Source organism: Lutjanus erythropterus, chromosome 2 (genome assembly GCF_056507025.1).
Source record: "Lutjanus erythropterus isolate fLutEry1 chromosome 2, fLutEry1.hap2, whole genome shotgun sequence".
NCBI lineage: Eukaryota > Metazoa > Chordata > Actinopteri > Lutjaniformes > Lutjanidae > Lutjanus > Lutjanus erythropterus.
The window spans coordinates 22791694-22810548 of record NC_139318.1 but is presented as its reverse complement, the minus strand read 5'-3'; the positions used below and the strand labels follow the sequence as shown (position 1 = coordinate 22810548).

At 37.9% G+C, this 18855-nt stretch overlaps 1 protein-coding gene across 2 annotated transcripts; it reads left to right on the top strand.

The window, feature by feature from the left end:
- Positions 1 to 748: 748 nt before the first annotated feature.
- On the top strand, positions 749 to 18095 carry os9 (OS9 endoplasmic reticulum lectin). Of its 2 annotated transcripts, XM_084733118.1 has the most exons (15): positions 749 to 929; positions 1361 to 1543; positions 7504 to 7567; positions 7663 to 7739; positions 8483 to 8581; positions 8787 to 8988; positions 9241 to 9396; positions 9522 to 9643; positions 10577 to 10637; positions 10898 to 10980; positions 11081 to 11278; positions 11880 to 12081; positions 12492 to 12659; positions 14635 to 14744; positions 16011 to 18095. In XM_084733118.1, the coding sequence occupies exons 1-15, from the start codon at positions 762 to 764 to the stop codon at positions 16146 to 16148; spliced, it is 2031 nt and encodes a 676-aa protein (XP_084589244.1). In that variant the 5' UTR covers positions 749 to 761; the 3' UTR covers positions 16149 to 18095. The 2 variants fall into 2 exon arrangements, with proteins under 2 accessions (XP_084589244.1, XP_084589251.1); XM_084733125.1 differs by lacking the exon at positions 12492 to 12659.
- The last annotated feature ends 760 nt before the right edge of the window (positions 18096 to 18855 follow it).

The following is an 18855-nucleotide window of genomic DNA, read 5'->3' as shown; positions in this document are numbered from 1 at the left end:
TTTCGACGGTCTGCTTCTGTTCAATCTGGGTTATGTTACGCTAAAGATCAACTTTACAGTTGGAGTTCACATTTCAGCATACCAATGTGTGCTTCAGAAGTTTCGAGTTATATACTTGTAATAAAATTATTATAAAACAGTATCCTGGAGTTTAACCAAAAAAAAAAATAATAATAATCCGCATGATGGTAATTTGTGGGAAAATTGGCCCGTGACACGCCTTATCCATCAGGCCAAATGACACTCAGCGTCTGTAGCAATGTGTGAGTTCATTTTACATCAAGACAAACGTTGACAGTTGTCATGTGCGTTGTTTAAAAATGAATTTTGATGTCACACAGGTAGGAGCACCGTCCGGTCACTCTGTGCCGGTGTAGTAAACTAACACACTTCAGAACTGGAACCACGCAAAAAAATAGCCAATGACAGGGTAGCGTTTCTCACATCGACCAATCCGCTGCCACCATGTCAGACGTTCTGTGTTTTGTTGCTGTCAGACTAAAAGGGGTCGTGTCTAGAAAGGAACCCCAGACCCGCGAAAAATCTCGCGAGAATAATCATTCTATCAAAACTAATGATTCATTTCTATCTGTAATCAGTGTTTTTGTTCCTAAATATATTCAAATTTTAGCCACAAGATTTTTACATTAAAAAGCATAACTGTTTTTTTAAATGCGCAAAATGGGGAACAATGTGTACAAATCTCGCGAGGTCTTCACAAAATTTAGGTTCCCTTCTACACACGAACGACAGATGGGGGTATGAGGAGAGAGTCAGTCATGGCTGCTTCCTTGATCCGCTGGCTAAAAAGATTGTACGTTTTCTTGTTGATATGTCCCCTCTGTGTCCCAGCCTTCTTGAATTTAGAGGAGCTGAATGAGATGAAATATGGGATTCAAATTCTTCCCGACCCTGTCATCTTGGGGCAGGTGAGTGAGGGTGTTAGGGGAAGCTAACGGCTAGTTTGCTAGCTAGAAAGGAGGCTAGTGTTAGCTGACGATAGCGTACAATATCTTCATTTAACATCAGTAGTGCGTGTAAAGAATAATCTGTATGTTAGCTAAGTGAGAAGTTTAAATGTCCAGTGTGCTCGAACGTAACACGAAGAAGTGCTAATGTAGAAGTTACTTCCAGGTGACCTACGCAGCAACCGTCGTTGACAGCTGTCACAACACAACCTCAGCTTACTCACTTTCACATAGCTTGATGCAACCTCTTTACATTGTAAATGACTAAATACGAAGGCAGTCACGAAACCAAGCAGCAAATTAGGTATAAACACTCAAATACTGTGCTAATGTATGGCATTGTCATCTTTGAAGATGCTGCAGTTGTTTTCATTAAAGTGTTTCTCCTCCAGACTAAGACAGAGGAGGTTATGATGGTGTCCAGTAAGTACAAGCAGCTATATGAGTGTCGACTTCCAGCCCAGGCTGTCCGGTTTCATCAGGATCCTGCGTCTGAGCCGGACTCACAAGGGTACACCGGGCCTGACATCCCAGACCTACTCAGTCCAATGCACAATGCCCAGTGTCTAGTGAAGGTTAGTTCTCAACTACTTATCTGTGTGATCCAATGGACAACTGCTTATGGTGCTTAGAAACTGTTTAAAACGTTTATCCATCCAAGATGGAGCTGCTTTTGATGTAGACAGTCATAGTGACTAAACCTGTCAATAAAATTTATTTTTGACTGATGTATGCCACAAAAAACAAAACAAAACAAAAAAAACATTAAAACACATCCAGAAAGTACTACAATCGGATTACCCAATCCCTATTTAATTATGTTATATATATATACATATTATTCACTGTAGTGTGAAAAATAGGTAGTAATAGTAGTGTCAGCATTAGAGATGAAACAAAAAATTATCATATTACGGTTATAGAGACCAAAACTGTCACCATTATTGGTAGTCTTGTGATTCTGTTAAAATGTGCTGAAAATGTAAAAAAAACAAAAACAAAAAAACAACAGCATGCTCTGAAATAATTAATTCGAGGTTTATATTGAAAACCTCTCAATAATTTGAAATGCAGTATTAGTGTTTTCTTTTTTTTTTTTTTTTAAAGGTTATTTTTTTGGCATTTTTGCCTTTATTGACAGTGACAGCTGAAGGTATGACAGGAAAGGGGGGTGAAGAGACAGGGGATGACATGCAGCAAATGAGCCGCAGGCGGAATTCGAACCAGCGGCCGCTGCAGAGGACTAACAGCCTCAATACATGGTGCGCACACCCTACTGACTGAGCTATAGGGGCGCCCAGTATTAGTGTTTTCATTGAAGCAAAACAACCCCACTTTCAAATTATATGGAAAAAAACATGTCGCAGCTATAGCCCATTTACAAAAACACGTAACTGTATTAAAATTGGCTGCCATTATTGGATAAACTGTACATAATACCGGGATGTCGAAATTAATCATTTCTATGGTTTAAAGTAAAGTGAATATTTTGCCTGGACTGAAATGAAGCTCAGTAAGACAGATGCACTGAGTTAAAATCCAGTATCCAGTGGTTCATAGAGCACATCACCTCTGCTACGTTATAAAAAACACTTTTAAGCAATAAAACATACATCTCCATGGAAAAAGAGAAGAGGTCCTGTTTCACACAGCAAAATGCCATATATGTGTGTGACTATTGTTCAGCGCGTCATCTTCTAACTAAGTTGTTCGTGAGACAAGATGCATCAAGATTAACTTTGCTGAATAATTTCAGGAGAGAAATCTTGTCGTAACAGGAAGTAAATACATCCTTTACTCATTTCTGCTTTTACACTCACTCTGATAGTAGCACATTATTAGCCAAATACTGGTGTTTAACAGTAAGGTACTGGTATGGTCATTGGTTAGTATATTTTGTTTAGTATCTTTTATGAAATTACAGAAGTCATATTATATAATCAGACCCCACCAGAAGCTTAATTTTGATCACGTGTGTGTGTGTGTGTGTGTGTGTGTGTGTGTGTGTGAGTGAGAGAGAATATTTTTCCCAACAGCTAATTGTGTTTTGATTTTTGTTGTCCACGATGAAATGTATTTATTTCATCAGTTTTCATTGATGTTGTGAGCATGTTTTTAGTCTTTGTTGGTATTTTGTACTTTCACTTTTGACCCACACATACTATACTATCTTAATACTGTTAGCTGCTGACCTGCATTCTGACAGATCCATTTTCAGTCATTGATCATCAATCATTTAAGTTTTTTAAGGTGTTCCACTGAGCTTAACTTGTTCAAATAATGTATGTCTAATTTGTTTTTAGCGTGTGAAATTCTAACAGGATGATCTTTGATGTTTTTGTTGACTTTAAGCAAGTAGCCTAAATGAAATGAAATATTTGCCAGTCAGTTAATCTATATTGAAACATTTGCTGATTAATCATTTCTAAGATGCATCGTGATGCAGACATGGACGATTCTGCATCAATGCAGTAGGTGCGTCCGAGATGAACTGCACGTCGCCTGAAAAGTAGACGAAATCAGGTGGCTACAGCATGAGGTGGAGACAAAAAGCTGCAGTCAAGTCGGACAGTTTTCAACAGACTTAAGAGAGAGTAGAGGAAGAGACACTAACATCCTGTTAGATCACCTGTAGGTTATCTGTAGTTTGTAGACCATGTTCATAACTGAAGAGATGAAATGTGTTCTTGGTCACTGATTGAAGTTGAAACTGAAGTGATCCCTCTTCTATTACATGGAACATCATTTCTTTTTTCTGCCTTGTAAAGCACTTTGAAACTGTTCGTTTGATAAGTCATATATATAATCTTTATTATTATCAGACACAAAATATCTGCTTGTTGACAGATTAAAACTTCATTGCACAATATAAGATTTATATATCCAGCGTTAAATATTACAGTTACCCAGAAACTTAGTATTTTATAGAACATGTGGTGTTTGTTGTCAAAAGTAAGAGCAAATCAGTGCAGTAGGTGGAGAGCAGCCGCGGCGCCTGGCTCTAAAATCTGCGGCCGCCTGGATCTCGTGAGGTTATTGTTGCCCATGTGTGCATGATGTCAGAGCATGTCGGGATCAAGTCAGGCACAAATCTAACCCGCATGCATCATGCAGTGATCACTGCTGATCGATTCTGTGCAGGCCTGGCCCATCTTGAATGCACCTAGTGACAGAACATAATCAATTATAGCATAGAGATGTTCATTTTTGATGATTTTCTGGCTGCGGCTGGACTACAAAGTTCTAAAATTCAAAATACTTCCTAGTAGCAACCAGCGCCATAGCAACCTTGTATTGAATTGTGGGAGAACGGGGGAAAATCAAGAGATAGTGATTAAAAAAAACGCACCTAGTGCAAAGCAGACCTCTGTGCACATCTCAGAACTGGACAAGGTCAATGTTGTTTGTAAAGTCTGTCACCAAAAAATCAAACACCTTGAAAATACCACAAACTTGACAAACCACGTTAGCCGTTTTCACTCTGAGAAGCTAACGCCTGGCACAGTTAAGAAAACAGCGGACCCAGCCAAGAATTGATGAGATACTGTCAACTTTGCTGCCCAACTCTGAGAAAGGGAGGAGAATCACCCAGACTTTCCCTGTCGATTAAACACAAAATTTAATTTATACTAGTCTATCAGTAAGAAAATACCCAGAAAGCAGTTAAAATTGAACACAGCTTATTAATGTCATCTGCCCGGCTTTGTTGATTAAAAACATCTGGGATTGGGTGGGCGGCCATCAGGGTGTATGCGCTGGGTGAGAGGGGCTGCTGTCTGATGCGGCTGCTGTCCCGACTAGTGGCCGGCGGTTGCATAACACCTTACAAACAACAGTTAACTGGCATTGTACCTGAATAAAATATTGCTAAATAGTTAAACCTACTAGTATTTCTGGTGCCGAATAGCGAGGGTGGCAACGTTTAATCTTGTACATCCCTAGTCTGTGGTAAGGCTGCAACTAATCATTATTTTCATCATAGGTTTGGTCTGTAAAATGGTGAATTGTTTTCCAAAACCCATGTTGACACCTTCAAATGTTTTATGTCCAAAACACAAAGATATTCACCTCACCGTCATAAGAGGACTCAATAAATCAGACAACATTTACATTTGAGAAGCTAAAATCAGAAAATTTGAACACTTTTTGATTAAAAAAATGACTCAAAACCATTAATTGTATATCAAAATAGTTGATGATTAATTTAATAATGGAATAATAATGGATTAATCATTGCAGCTTTATTATCAGTTTCTTGAGCAGAAGACAGTTGCTAGAAGCTGCAGCTAGACTGCAGAAGAATTTTTTTTTTGAGGATGGAACAATTTCACAAAAATACAGGGAGGCTAGAACTATATAATGTATTAATTTATTTATTTTACAATTAATGTTAAGACTTTTATGTTAATGATTTCTGAAGCACTTTATAAACAATAAAAAGGGGAGTTCATATTTATCTGACTGCTTGTATTCATTGATGAAAACGTAGCCATGTGTGGTAATATAGGAAATTGAGTTGTTGACAGGATAATCGTAATCGAATTGTGAGACCAGTGAAGATGCACAGCCCTAACATAATACCCATTATCACTACTTTATCAACTGTTCAGTTTGTATAAAAAAACACAAGAAATACAGAAAAACATGATTTAGGCATGCCCTACAACTGACAGCTCAGGGGTTTTCAAGTCCAGACATGAGGCAGGCTACCAGTTAGCACAGAGCACAGTCATGTCACTGTTTTTTTCTGTTTTGTGCTTTCAGCTTCCCCAGAGATGTAAAGTGGAACTGAAATCAGACCGTGGTCTACTCATGCATTTCAGACATGATTTTTTTTGTGGGCACAGCTTTATAAAAATAGGATCTATATTGAACACAGTCTTGAAAGAACAGGGCCTCTGAAACTATTTTATAGTCATATATGTAGCATTTCCGGTACAGCAACAGTCCTGCAACTCATGACACTAGCTTCACTGTGTAAAACCTCGAGAAGATGTTAAAGCGGATTACAACATATTCAAAGTGTACAACATATAATTCATTTTCTGCTACACAAAATGGAGTGTCAATGCAAACTGGTCATAAATCCTGTCAGTATAAAATGATAAAATTGACAAACTTCACTGCATTTCTGCTTTATGTTTTTGCTGGATCATTTCAGAGTCCAGTTCAGAGCTTGGGAAGAGCATCACTGGTTCCTTTCCCGACTGTTTAGCGCAGGAATTTAAACATCTGTCTGCCATCTGTTCAAAAGCCTTCTTCTCTAATGTGAATGTAGGGAAACAGACTGATAATCTTTGTTCCAAAACTCCTTGAGGATATGCACATATTTTCCCCATCTGTGCTTTTTGTGTCTTTCTCATCCTGTAGCAGAATCAAAAGAACATTACGAGAACGGGTGGCTGGCAAGACATAACTGTGTTCCTGGACCCAGTGTCCATTGAGATATTTATCTCCTAATAAGATACTTGTGTTTGGTTGCTTAATAACAAGGCCCGTTTGTTGGTACATCAAGAGATTGTGGCTGTGACTAACACCGAAGGTTGTATGCTTTTAGTCCTGTAAATTGTTGTCTCAATTACTGATGGCTGTGAGGGAACTATGGTTTAAAGTAAAGTGAATATTTTGCCTGGACTGAAATGAAGCTCAGTAAGACAGATGCACTGAGTTAAAATCCAGTATCCAGTGGTTCATAGAGCACATCACCTCTGCTACGTTATAAAAAACACTTTTAAGCAATAAAACATACATCTCCATGGAAAAAGAGAAGAGGTCCTGTTTCACACAGCAAAATGCCATATATGTGTGTGACTATTGTTCAGCGCGTCATCTTCTAACTAAGTTGTTCGTGAGACAAGATGCATCAAGATTAACTTTGCTGAATAATTTCAGGAGGGAAATCTTGTCGTAACAGGAAGTAAATACATCCTTTACTCATTTCTGCTTTTACACTCACTCTGATAGTATAATACTGGTGTTTAACAGTAAGGTACTGGTATGGTCATTGGTTAGTATATTTTGTTTAGTATCTTTTATGAAATTACAGAAGTCATATTATATAATCAGACCCCACCAGAAGCTTAATTTTGATCACGTGTGTGTGTGTGTGTGTGTGTGTGTGTGTGTGTGTGTGTGTGTGTGTGTGTGTGTGATTTTTGTTGTCCACGATGAAATTTATTTATTTATTTCATCAGTTTTCATTAATGTTGTGAGCATGTTTTTAGTCTTTGTTGGTATTTTGTACTTTCACTTTTGACCCACACATACTATACTATCTTAATACTGTTAGCTGCTGACCTGCATTCTGACAGATCCATTTTCAGTCATTGATCATCAATCATTTAAGTTTTTTAAGGTGTTCCACTGAGCTTAACTTGTTCAAATAATGTATGTCTAATTTGTTTTTAGCGTGTGAAATTCTAACAGGATAATCTTTGATGTTTTTGTCGACTTTAAGCAAGTAGCCTAAATGAAATGAAAGATTTGCCAGTCAGTTAATCTATATTGAAACATTTGCTGTTTGTGTTTCCTGCAGACGAAGGACTGGTGGACATATGAGTTCTGCCATGGTCAGCATATCAGACAGTACCACCTTGAAGGTGAGAGTGTACCTCTGTCTTTTTCATCTGTGTTTGTCATGACAACCGCTTTGAAAGATGAGTCTTTGATACATGTTATTTTTTTTTTTCCTTAGACACAGAAATCAAAGGCGATGTTCTTTTCCTGGGTTACTTCGAATCTGAATTTGACTGGAGCAATGAAACAGCCAAGGTAAAGTTGCCTCAGTTTTGTTGTATGAGTCTTTTTTTTTGGATTGTGTCAGATTTCTGGTGTACATTGAAGAAAAACAAAAATGGGAATTACATGATAGTATAATATGTATTTGTATTTGTATGTGGGTGCATGGCAGCTCCATGTCACATTTTCTCATGATCAGAGAGATAAATCTCCGTCTAATTTTAAGTGTAGAACAGAAATTATGTGAATTTTCTCTTCAAAATTTCTATTTTTGTCATCCCATATTAATGTGAATGGACTCCCTAAAAAACATGGGAAGTCCATAATGAAAATTAGATTCTTAAACTCTCAGATATCAAGGAGGCAGTTCACTGAGGACTGATGGTTAAAATCTGTAACTCTGGAAAGATAATTGCGGAGTGCAGTTCTGATTGACAGCAAAGTAGTTAGTTACTTGTCATGGTGCGGCTGCAGCAAAGAAATGATGTTCCTCTTCTGTGTCGAAGTCCTCGGACATTTTCTTCTTTGTTAAAAGTCTGCAAAGTCATCTGTGTGCATAACAAGTCACTATTTCTGAGCCGATCTCTCTCTGTTGTCTGAGTCGCTTCCAGGTAACATGTAAACACAGATGTGAAGGTATCGTGAGATCTCGTATATCTCGTGTTGCGCCACTTGGACATCAGAAGCGCCATGTTTTAGGATTATGCATTTAGCCTCCTTGTTCAAGAATATTATAAATCAATTTGGTTAAAACATGGTTTCTGTTCATTTTCCAGGCCTCCAAGCAGCACAGACTGAAGCGCTACCACAGTCAGACCTACGTAAACGGCTCCAAGTGTGACCTAAATGGAAATCCCAGAGAGACTGAAGTCCGGGTGAGACATTTGAAAAGGGGATGTATTTGTGTTCCTCACTTACTGTGTGTGTTTGCCTGCTTTTCTTGCTTTGTTTTCTTTAAGTTTTGGGTTTTGTTTTTCTATAACAAACTGAGATATGAAGTCAGTGGAAACATGTTGGGCCAAATGAAAAAAAAAAAACACCTGAAAAACACCTTGACAGTTTTGTCTTATTTTTTTCCAGTTTGTGTGTGAGGAAGGCTCTGGTGACTACATTGCCCGAGTGGATGAGCCTCAGTCATGCCGTTATGTGCTGACAGTTCACACCAGTCGTACTTGCCAACATCCATTCCTGCGGCCTCCATCCACCGCCAAGCCGCAGGGTATCGTGTGCCAGCCAGCGTTAAGTGCCCAACAATACATGGACTACGTCAAGGCTCAAGTCTGTGAGTTCACAAGAATGAAGGTCACTGTGACGCAGCACTTGGAAAGAATCTTGCTTCATTACTTCAGTGTTATTTCCTGTTGAAACAGGAATCTGATGCAGGACATAAGGCTGGTGGACACTATGTCATTGAATGGGTGTCATTTAATAATGTGAAGTCGTCCATTATCTATTTTTAAAACAAAAAGAAATGTGTGACATGATCTTTCTTTTGCTCTTGCTTTCCTTCTTTCTTCCTCCTGTCTGTTCCCAGCTGACACAAAGCGTAAAGTAGAGCAGATCTCAGAGGAGCTGAGGAGTCTTGATGAGATGTTGGCTGGTAATGAAGGGGCAGATGGAGCTGTGGAAGTGACAGTAGACGAGACATCACCAGCACCCAGTGATGACCCCTCCCAGCCAGACAGAAAAGGTTTAGATTTTTTCATTAGAGACAGAAATGATCTTCAGAGCATTGTAGAAATTTGTCATGGCACTAAAAAGGAATCTCCACAAGGTTTTGTGTGACATGAGTGTGTGCTTTTATTTTTGAAACAGATACTGGTGATGCATCTGATGGTGCCGGGTCAGAGGAGGCAGAAGACTCTGACTTCTGGGAGGGAGTTACAAAGCCAGGGAGTTCAAAGTCAGCTTCCTCTGCTCCTCAGCAAGACAATCAGGTATAGAAATAGAATAATTTTTCCCTGTTAATCTGTGACTATATTTACATGCACACCAATTTTCCACTTTTATTCAGAATATTACAATATTCTGGATTTGATACAGCTCATGAAAACAGCATATTCCATTTGGATATTCTGAATTAGACCTTATTCTGAATGGACATGTGGGATAGGACAGTTCTTTGCACATGTATACAGCACATTTTGAATATGTGTTTCACTTGGGGTTTTTACTTTTGTTGTTTGTGACACATCAGATTACAGTCAGCTCTGTGCGATGTAGACAACCCAGCAAGCCAACACAAAGACTGGGGTAGAAATACATGCACAAAATAAAAGCCCACATTTGGTCAGTAGGAGAAACACCCACTTTTAAACATAATGAGAGACTTGGATATCAACAGGTTTTTGGAAATGCAAATATAGCAACCTTTTCAAGAGGATGGTTGACTGAATGAAAGAGGGAGGCTGTGTTTGTGTTTGTGTTTGTACAGCAAATACAATTTTGATGCTCATGTTGCTCCAGCCATCGGAATATGCACAGCTGCTTGTAAACGGGAACATTAGTGCGATATTCATTTTTATTAGCCATCTAAACAGCTTAGTAGGAATATTGTCTTTTTTGGAATGAGAGCAACAAATGAAATATTTTGTGCATGTGAATACAGTCAGTGATGTTTCTCTGGAATCTGTGAGTTCATTGTTTGAGTTGTTTTACTCAAACAAGTTCTCTTTAATCATATATTTTCATGCATTCTTTTAATCTCCTTGCTGACCACACTAAAGCAGTAGCAATATTTCATTGTCATATTCACCGAAAGTGTTGTTTCTCAAGCTTGGTACATATTTCTTAAATTCTAGATTCACACCACTAGATGGTGTAGGTTGACACTTTCCCTCTAACCTGATTTCTTTTTCCTCTTTGCATAGGCAGCAGATGATGGTTATAACTCACTCACAGATAATGAAGTCATAGATGATGGTGATGAAGGTATGATATGCTCCTGCCTTTTCTATCACACACACAAGGAGGACCAATGTTGTCTGTGATCCATCTGGTCACTGTTTTACAGTAGAGCTGATTTAATATTCTGCTGCTTTAGGAAGTCTCACACAGGATCAATAGAACTGCTGAGTCTTTTATTTCTATGCAGTCTTGCAAACTGAACGATTGTTCGTGGTCATTTGTGATAAATTTCTTTTGTGTGTTGGACTTGTAGCAATTTCTTTCTTCAAATGAATCTCTTTCAGTTGAAAAATTCAACTTTAAAATCATCACTGACCCAGCAGACCTGATGAAGTTTGTCCAACATCTCAAAGAGAGCAACCGGAAAGTCAGTGCTTACTAAAATTACTGTGATACTTTTTGACTATATTTAGTTTTCTTTGCAGTGTATTGGACTTTCAGTTCAATGCAACATTTATTTGTTTTAGAAAGCACAAAACCAAGCCAAAAGTCGAGGAGAGAAACCAACAAGCGACAGGGAGAAGCTTGGCGATGAGGAGAAAGATGAAGATGAACGCCTGTTGCAGGAGTTTGAGGACGAGATGTCGGACCTCACAGTGCCCTCGGATAAGATAGAAGAGATAAAGGAGGAAATGCAGAAGGAGTTTGACAACATCATAAATGAGGTTTCAAAAAACAATATGTAATTTTAACAAAAAGACTCATGTATAGAGTTGGGATTGACCAATACGTTTTCTTTTGTTTTTTTTAGGGCCAGCACAGATTATTAGCAATCAAGACAACCAATAACAATAACCATATTCTACTACTTTATATGTCTACCACACTACATTTTGGAGGCAAATATTGTACTTCATGAGGCTAAAATTTTTAGGTTATTACTTTGCAGATTTGTATAATTAATACAAAATATACATAAATATACATCAACTATTATGAAAAATTATGATGTATTATTAGAAATTAAGCTACACAGCAGTATATAAAGTAGTATAATTAATAGTGCTGTGGGTAGGACATTAAGTCTGTAGTGGACTACAGTCAGAGAGGCAGCTGCATCAGAGCCAAAGTAGGGTATTTTTCCCCTAATTTATTTTTAAAAAACAATTTTTAAAAAAAAAATTCAAAAACAATTCCAATACATAATTAGTCAATCTCTAGTATAAAGATTATATGTATTAATATGTTATTAGGCAAATCTGACACAATGATCTAGCATAATGTAATTTGATGCTTTGACATGATTGGCTTCCCTTTGTGTTGTAGGCGCAGCAGGAATTAGAAACCGAAGGTCTGAAAGGGGAGTTTGATCGCACTCAAGCAACACAGACACTGGAGACAACGCTGGACAAGCTACTCGACCATTTGGAGGACAAAGATGTCCAGGACGCCGAACAGCAAACAGCAGGAGTTCAAAGAGCCAGTGACCCAACGAGGGGCAGCCCCAGCCTGGCTCCAAAGCAGCCAGGTAACCAGGCTTCTTGCCACCTCTGTGGTCATATCCACATCTGTACACTCTGTGTCGGCCTCCATCATCCTCATATTTCATCCATATGTACTGTTGATGTTTGTTGTGACATCTTTCATCCCAGAGTAGATGCTCACGTGGAGTTAATTTGATGCAAAAATCCAGATAATTTACATTATCAGTTTGATATTTGTAATTCTTTTGGTTAGTTAGTGGCCTTTCCTTTGCTGCCATCAATGTAATTAAGTCAAAATACTGAAATCAATCACAGTAATTGAAGTCTGTGATTGTGCACAAATGTAATGCTTCTAAGACACATTCGTGGCTCTTACCTCCTCCATCCTGTGGCCCTGCTGATTGGTTTTGAGGTGAACTGTGTTGTTTGTTCCTCTTTTGTCTCGTCAACCCAGACCAAGAGGCTGACGACCATGTTAAGATCAAAATTACTAAGTATAAGACGGGCAGCAGCCCTGATGGGGAGGTCAAAGTTCAGGAGATGGGCGAAGGAGACCCCCAGTGGCAGCACATAAAGGACGTGGTTAAAGAGCAGCTAGAGAAAGCAGGACTGAAGGCAGAAGGTATGAGGGGGGGAGTGCCCAAAACACTCACGGACTTTTCTCTCTTCCATCTGTTCTCTTGAGCATTATAGTAGTTCTGTGCTTCTCTTTTCATCTCTGTCAAAAAGGCTACTACTGCTACTACTTTTAAGTTTTTTCCAGGGTGTAGCTGGTCAAAAGACACTTAATATCATGCCAGTACAAACAGTTTCATACATGTTTCATGCTGCAAGCAGTTAAACACATATACTTTTACTGATGACCAAAAAAACTGTAGATTAGACCAGTGATCCATTCATGAGAGCGAGCATACATCAGTCCCTGTCTTGAGAATGACGATGCCTCCCTTTGGGTGAAACCAAGTGCCATAAAACTGTAGCAACAAATTGAAAAAACTTGTGGCATTATGCTTAAAAGCTGCTGCATTGCATTTTGCGTCAGTTTATGATTTTTCTTACTTTCCCAAAGAGGGAAGGATGGTAAAAGAAGAGATCTGTGGCTTCAGGCCATCTGCAGAGATAATTAAACTAAACAAATTATTGTAAACTGTGGGACCCGGCCAATCAATACCTGTACGTCTGTGGCAAACACTCCATCACGAGTTAGTTAATGATATTACTGAGTAAATGACGTGTCCGTTGTGAATTGAATCAGAAAATAATCTTAATGACTGAGATTGAGATTTTACTGTGAAAAAACATGGCCTTACCATAAAACACCTGCTTTTAGAATGGAGTTTGGTTTAGTAGTCTGTCCCTCTAAAGACCATTGGGAGCAGATGGTACTTTAGCATTAATAATTAATATAAATTGAGCTGACCAACCTTCTAATAATGAATCTTGTAAACAGTGTAAAGTCATGTTGTAAGTGGGGCTAAAACTAACCTGACTGCTACTTCTCTCAGCTCGGAGTAAAAGTTCACCATAATAACTACAAATGCTAATAAAATAGAGACAGTAGTTCTGCTTCGACACTGCTGTAATTGGTAAAATTAAAATGACAAAATACAGTGTCTTAACAACAAATGTCAGAAATACATTGCCTGAAACACATATAAGATAGTTTATATGTCCCTCCATTTTGATGGAGAAATACTGAAACCCCTATTTCTTCATTTATTGTCCATATAATGATTATTGATTGCAGCAACATAATTGTTTCTATTAGCTGAAAAGCGATACCGTATTGTTGTTTTATGCAGTTGAATCAGTAAAGACCTTAGAATTTGCATTAACCGGTAGTCAAAATTGACGGGCTGCTTTCACCCAAGAAGGGGTGGAGTATGACACAAGGGTATAGCATCTTGATGGGCTGCTCTCCTCTATTCAATTATTTATTTTAGCTTTAACTCTGTAGCCTAACATTTCTGCATTAAACTGTCTGAAAAATGACTAGATCTGTGTTATATATTTTGTTGAGTTGTGTACTTCATCCCAAAATTTCCAACTATATTCAAACCCAGTTAAATTCCTAGTTTTATTCAAGGTAACAGAGTGTTTCGTTGGGCCACCTGTCAGAGATTACCCCCTCTAGTTGCTGAAACATCTGGGGAAAAATGGGAAATACCAGACAGTTTGTCAGAGTGAGGAAGCTTGCAATGCACTCATGATGAAGCACGATTATTCCTTGTCATCTGCAATGTAACAATGAAGGCAACAACTTCCACAATCTTGTGCTACTTCACAATATCATAAAATTCTTGTCTTTTGTTATTGTTTTAATTGCAAGACCCATGGAAAGTACATATTGTGCATTTAACAGAATTATAGTGGAAAAAAATCTCTGACAGCAGTTAGCTGGAGCCCATATCTTAATGACAAACAGGAACGAAAGCTGTGCAGTCCATGTGTCTTCTTTCATCCACTGTTGTGTGTGTACCATTCTTCATTATGATTTTGTTCTTTTAACATGTGGTACACCTTTCTTACTCACAACTACTTGGACGTACATGTTTTTAATTGGCAAGCCGGACTTTTCCCCTGTTTTCTTCTTTTAGGTAAAATTGAGGTGAAGATCTTGACACGGAAAAATGCAGAGGAAGCAGGTGATCAGTGGCTGACAGAGGAAGACACAAAGTCCTTCAGGGAGCTTCTCATAAATCTCCTGGTAAGTAAAGAAGTGCATGATTGTGACTGTTTATTGGGGTCATGTGGATCCTTCTGGGTGTGTGTTATACACAGTTACACTGTGTTTGCCAGCTGTTGTGTGCTGTAGAGTTTACTTAGTGAATAATTTAAGCCTGTGTAAGAACAGAAACAGCTTTTGTTCTTGTATATTTGTCTACCTCCATAGCAAATTATGATGCTGCTGACTTTTAGCTTCATATTTAATAACAAATATCCATTACATGCATTCTACATGTTATACCTATACATATCGACACTGTTGGCACTATTTTATACATTTTGCATCTTATATTTTATTGATGCATATTGTTTATTTACTGTTTTACTTGCTTATATTTTATACTTTGATGTATATTGTTGCTCCCAGTTCTCTCATAATTGTACTGCCTAGCTTTTCCTTATTCGTTATCCTTTTTTCTCTTCCTTACATGTCTTTGCTGCTGTGAGACTGATCTGCACATTGCATGCCAGAAGGTTTTTTTTTGTTTTGTTTTGTTTTTGACACAGAGCTTCTTTTACTAAAACTAAGTTTCAAATTTTGTGCACTTTCCTTGACAGTAATTAAAATGTTAACAATCAGTCATTAATAATTGTTTACTTACAAAACTCAGTTTTTCTTCTCATTTAAAGTTTTATTTATTTTTTAAATTTTGATTTGCAGCACACAAGTAGTTTGAAATATTAATTCAAGAGGCACAAATAATTTAAACAAACAGAGTAATTGGTGTTCTATAGAATATGAGTCTGTGAAATGTGGGAAAAGGTAGTGACAAATGGGTTTCAAGTTTGCTGGGAGAGTTCCACAAGGTTTCCTGCAGTTTTCTATTGTAAAGTTGCCAAGATGTTCTCCACTGACATCATAAAGAATGAGTAAACCTTTAATGAGATGAAACATTAACCTGGAAGGAAAAGGAGCAGAGGTGCTATGTTATAAAGAAAATGTCACCCTTTTCTTTGAGTGTGATTACTGTTTTGGGTGTTAACCAACCAAATATATTGACCACGAGACAAGATTTGTCGGGATCTAGTTGGCTTACCACATCACTTAAACTCGCTTACCTGTAAGTAACCACAAGTACACCTCTCTCTTTCCTGTCGGCTTTGCTACACTGTCTAGAAAACATGACGTGTGTGTGTGTGAGTGGTGTTATTGGGATTTAACTTGTCAACATGAGGACTGCCGCATGTGTAATTACCTCTTTCTTTTGTGGGAAACACCTATAATGTGTTTTTTTCCATCTTACAGACTGGAGGCACAGAAGAGGTTTACAAAGAGCAGAAAAGGCAGCAAGAGTTGGAGAACAACTATAGGTTTGTGTGGGGAGAGTCCCAGGAGGAGTCGCAGTCATCCAGCACTTCTGATTCGGACGATGTGGACGTATGAGTGTGTTCATTACATTCACTGCACCTTTTGTGACAATGAACTCCTGTGGAGAGCAGCGGGGAAAGGGACTCTGAAGTGCAGCCGCAAATTTGAAGAAGAGCCCATGTGAAACAATTACTGCTGTCAAACCTGGCAGATGGTATCAACTCACCTGTTTGCACATTTGGAAAATGTGTCTGTGTGTCTTGATTAGGCAAAATGTGTCTTTGGTAGGCATCAGTTACATTTTTCACGATGAAGCCGCAACACCTCAGCTGTTCCTGTGCAGTTGAATGAAGTTATGCATTTTCCCCTTTTTGATGGGATTCAGTTTTGATAGATGGCTCAAAAAGCCAAGTGATGTACAATATGTACCTTTTTAGAAAAATGTACGTGAATTTCACTGAATATTTGCTTCTAATTCTGAAGTTGTCAGTACCACACTGTGTCCACAATTTAATTATTTCTTACATTTGGCCCATACAAAGAAGTCCTGACCTTTAAGTTACACAGCCAGGGGAACTGTGCATGCCTCAACAAACCAGATGACCATTTGTGCAAGTTGTTCAAGCAACTGTTTACTGACAAATATGATTGTGTCCAGAGATGAAAAACAAATAATCAAACGTTCACATTTCAGCTCCTAATTGTCTTTGAAACTTTCTGACATGCTGCGTTTGGTGACTCAATCTGTCAGTAAACACAACTGTAGATTACAGAAGTGTTTGTACACATGCTGTGGCACTTTATATTTTTAGACAACCGCTTTCTAAACTCAAAATTTTAACACTGTTTCACAAAAATATGGGTTTTCTTTGGGCTGTTGCGATTTTTTTTAAGGGATTCAAATGAAAAACACTTCAAGGAATGTAGGAGGATACATTTCTTAAGTGTGTATTTTGCTTTTGTTTCTGGCAAGAACATCCCGATATTTAATTAACCTTAATTAAGAAATGTTAAACAAAGAAAGCTACAATGTCAGTCAGATTCAGTGTACCAAAATCCACACAAAACTTTTCTAAAGATCCTTCAAAGGTGTACTTAAAAGGGCTGAATTTGTATAGTTTGAATAATTGTGGCTACTTGGAACTCAACATGTACAGAATTCTTGCATAACTCTGTTTTTGAATTGATTTGTTGTAAATTAGCACAATTTAAGTGGGGCTTGAGCTGCCTGAGTAAATGTGTTACGATTTGTGACTGTGCAATCTTGTATATGAAACTTAATTTCACTGTGGGACTAAGTCGTATACAAACATTTGAGGCATTTGTTCCCATAGAAGCTAGTGACTGGAAGCTCGAGATCAGACACGTGAGTGGGGAAAAAAGCTTAATTTGTGTGTGTGTGTGTGTGTGTGTGTGTGTGTATTTATATAGTTAACTGCGTTTCCTTTTCAAAGATGGCTCCACCCTTAATGACTTTTCTTCTGTGGGGCCTGTATGACAAGGTGACATTAGTGAGTTAGTTGTCTTTCAGGTTAGCTCAGGTTTTCCTGCATTTAAGCTGGCTCTTTTTTAACTGCCTCTTTCACATGAACATGCTCACAGCAAAATAGAAAAAAAACAAGAGTTACAGAACCTGACGACTATCAGATACAGTTTATCTACAGTAGGATTATCGGTGGTTGGCTCGGTGAAATCACGTTACCCCAAAGAGAACCAGAGTGTGTTAAAGTTTGTGATAACAGGCCTCAGCTCCTTTAAGGGAAAACAAATCTATGGCTTTAAAATGTCCAAGTTGTCCCTAACAATCACAGGTGAGCCATAACACTTATGTTTCTCTGCAGTAGTAACTTTGATCCTCACACGTCAGCTGCTCACATTTGTAAAACATGACAACTTGCAGTAGAAGGAGAAAAGACATGGTATGTTTGTTACTTTATTAGGAGCACCACACTGGCTTCATAGTCTGACAAAGTCCATATGTGCTGCCTTGTAAATATGAGCTGTCTTTGTGTTTTTTTTTTTTTTTAATAAAAAAACAGCAGTCCTCTGGACATTGTCATGCTCTAATGTTAAACACTTATTTTATATCTATCTCCTGGATTAGATCCACATAATGCAAGCTCTCAGGCAAATAACTTTGACTTTACCTTCAAAGACAAATATTAGAATAACAAGGTGTGACTATATGTTACAGACATACCTACTACTCATATATACATTCTCTATTGCTGCCAAAATGGAGTCACAGCTAAAATTATGGTGTATACATTAGTCATTATAGCTGGGGTGTGTTTGTTGGTTATGTCAGAAAGAAACTCGCGTTTGTAGCTGCTGTACAGCAAACACAAAACCTATGAGCAAATACAAACTTTAATGTGATTAAATTTAATGTAACATCATGATATAAATCCTCACCATGGGGAATGGAGTATTAGGGCCACATTATGGGGAAAAAGAGGATATAAAATATATATTTTTTAATTATTTTGAGAATATAGTTAAAATGTTGAGAAATGTATTCAAATTTAAGTGTTGACATTTTAATTTTATTCTCCAAATGCAAAAATTAGAAGGAAAAAAAAAATCTTAGTCATCTGACTTATTTTCTCTTGTTCATGGCCCTGATACTCCACCATACAAACTAAATGATCAGCTGTATGAAACAGACAAGAGTGTCAATAAAATATTGGCTGGTGAGATGTATACAACCACCGCAGACAAACCTATACACTGTAGTTTATGCTATCAAAATGTGTGATCCAATCTGGTTGTTCTGTGTCAG

Excerpts from the sequence above, each read along its gene's own strand:
- os9 (XM_084733118.1), top strand. The coding sequence starts at position 762 with ATGAGGAGAGAGTCAGTCATGGCTGCTTCCTTGATCCGCTGGCTAAAA. Across the intron at positions 7,740-8,482 it reads GGAGCAATGAAACAGCCAAG|GCCTCCAAGCAGCACAGACT; the intron begins GTAAAGTTGCCT and ends TTCATTTTCCAG. Across the intron at positions 10,981-11,080 it reads TCAAAGAGAGCAACCGGAAA|AAAGCACAAAACCAAGCCAA; the intron begins GTCAGTGCTTAC and ends TATTTGTTTTAG.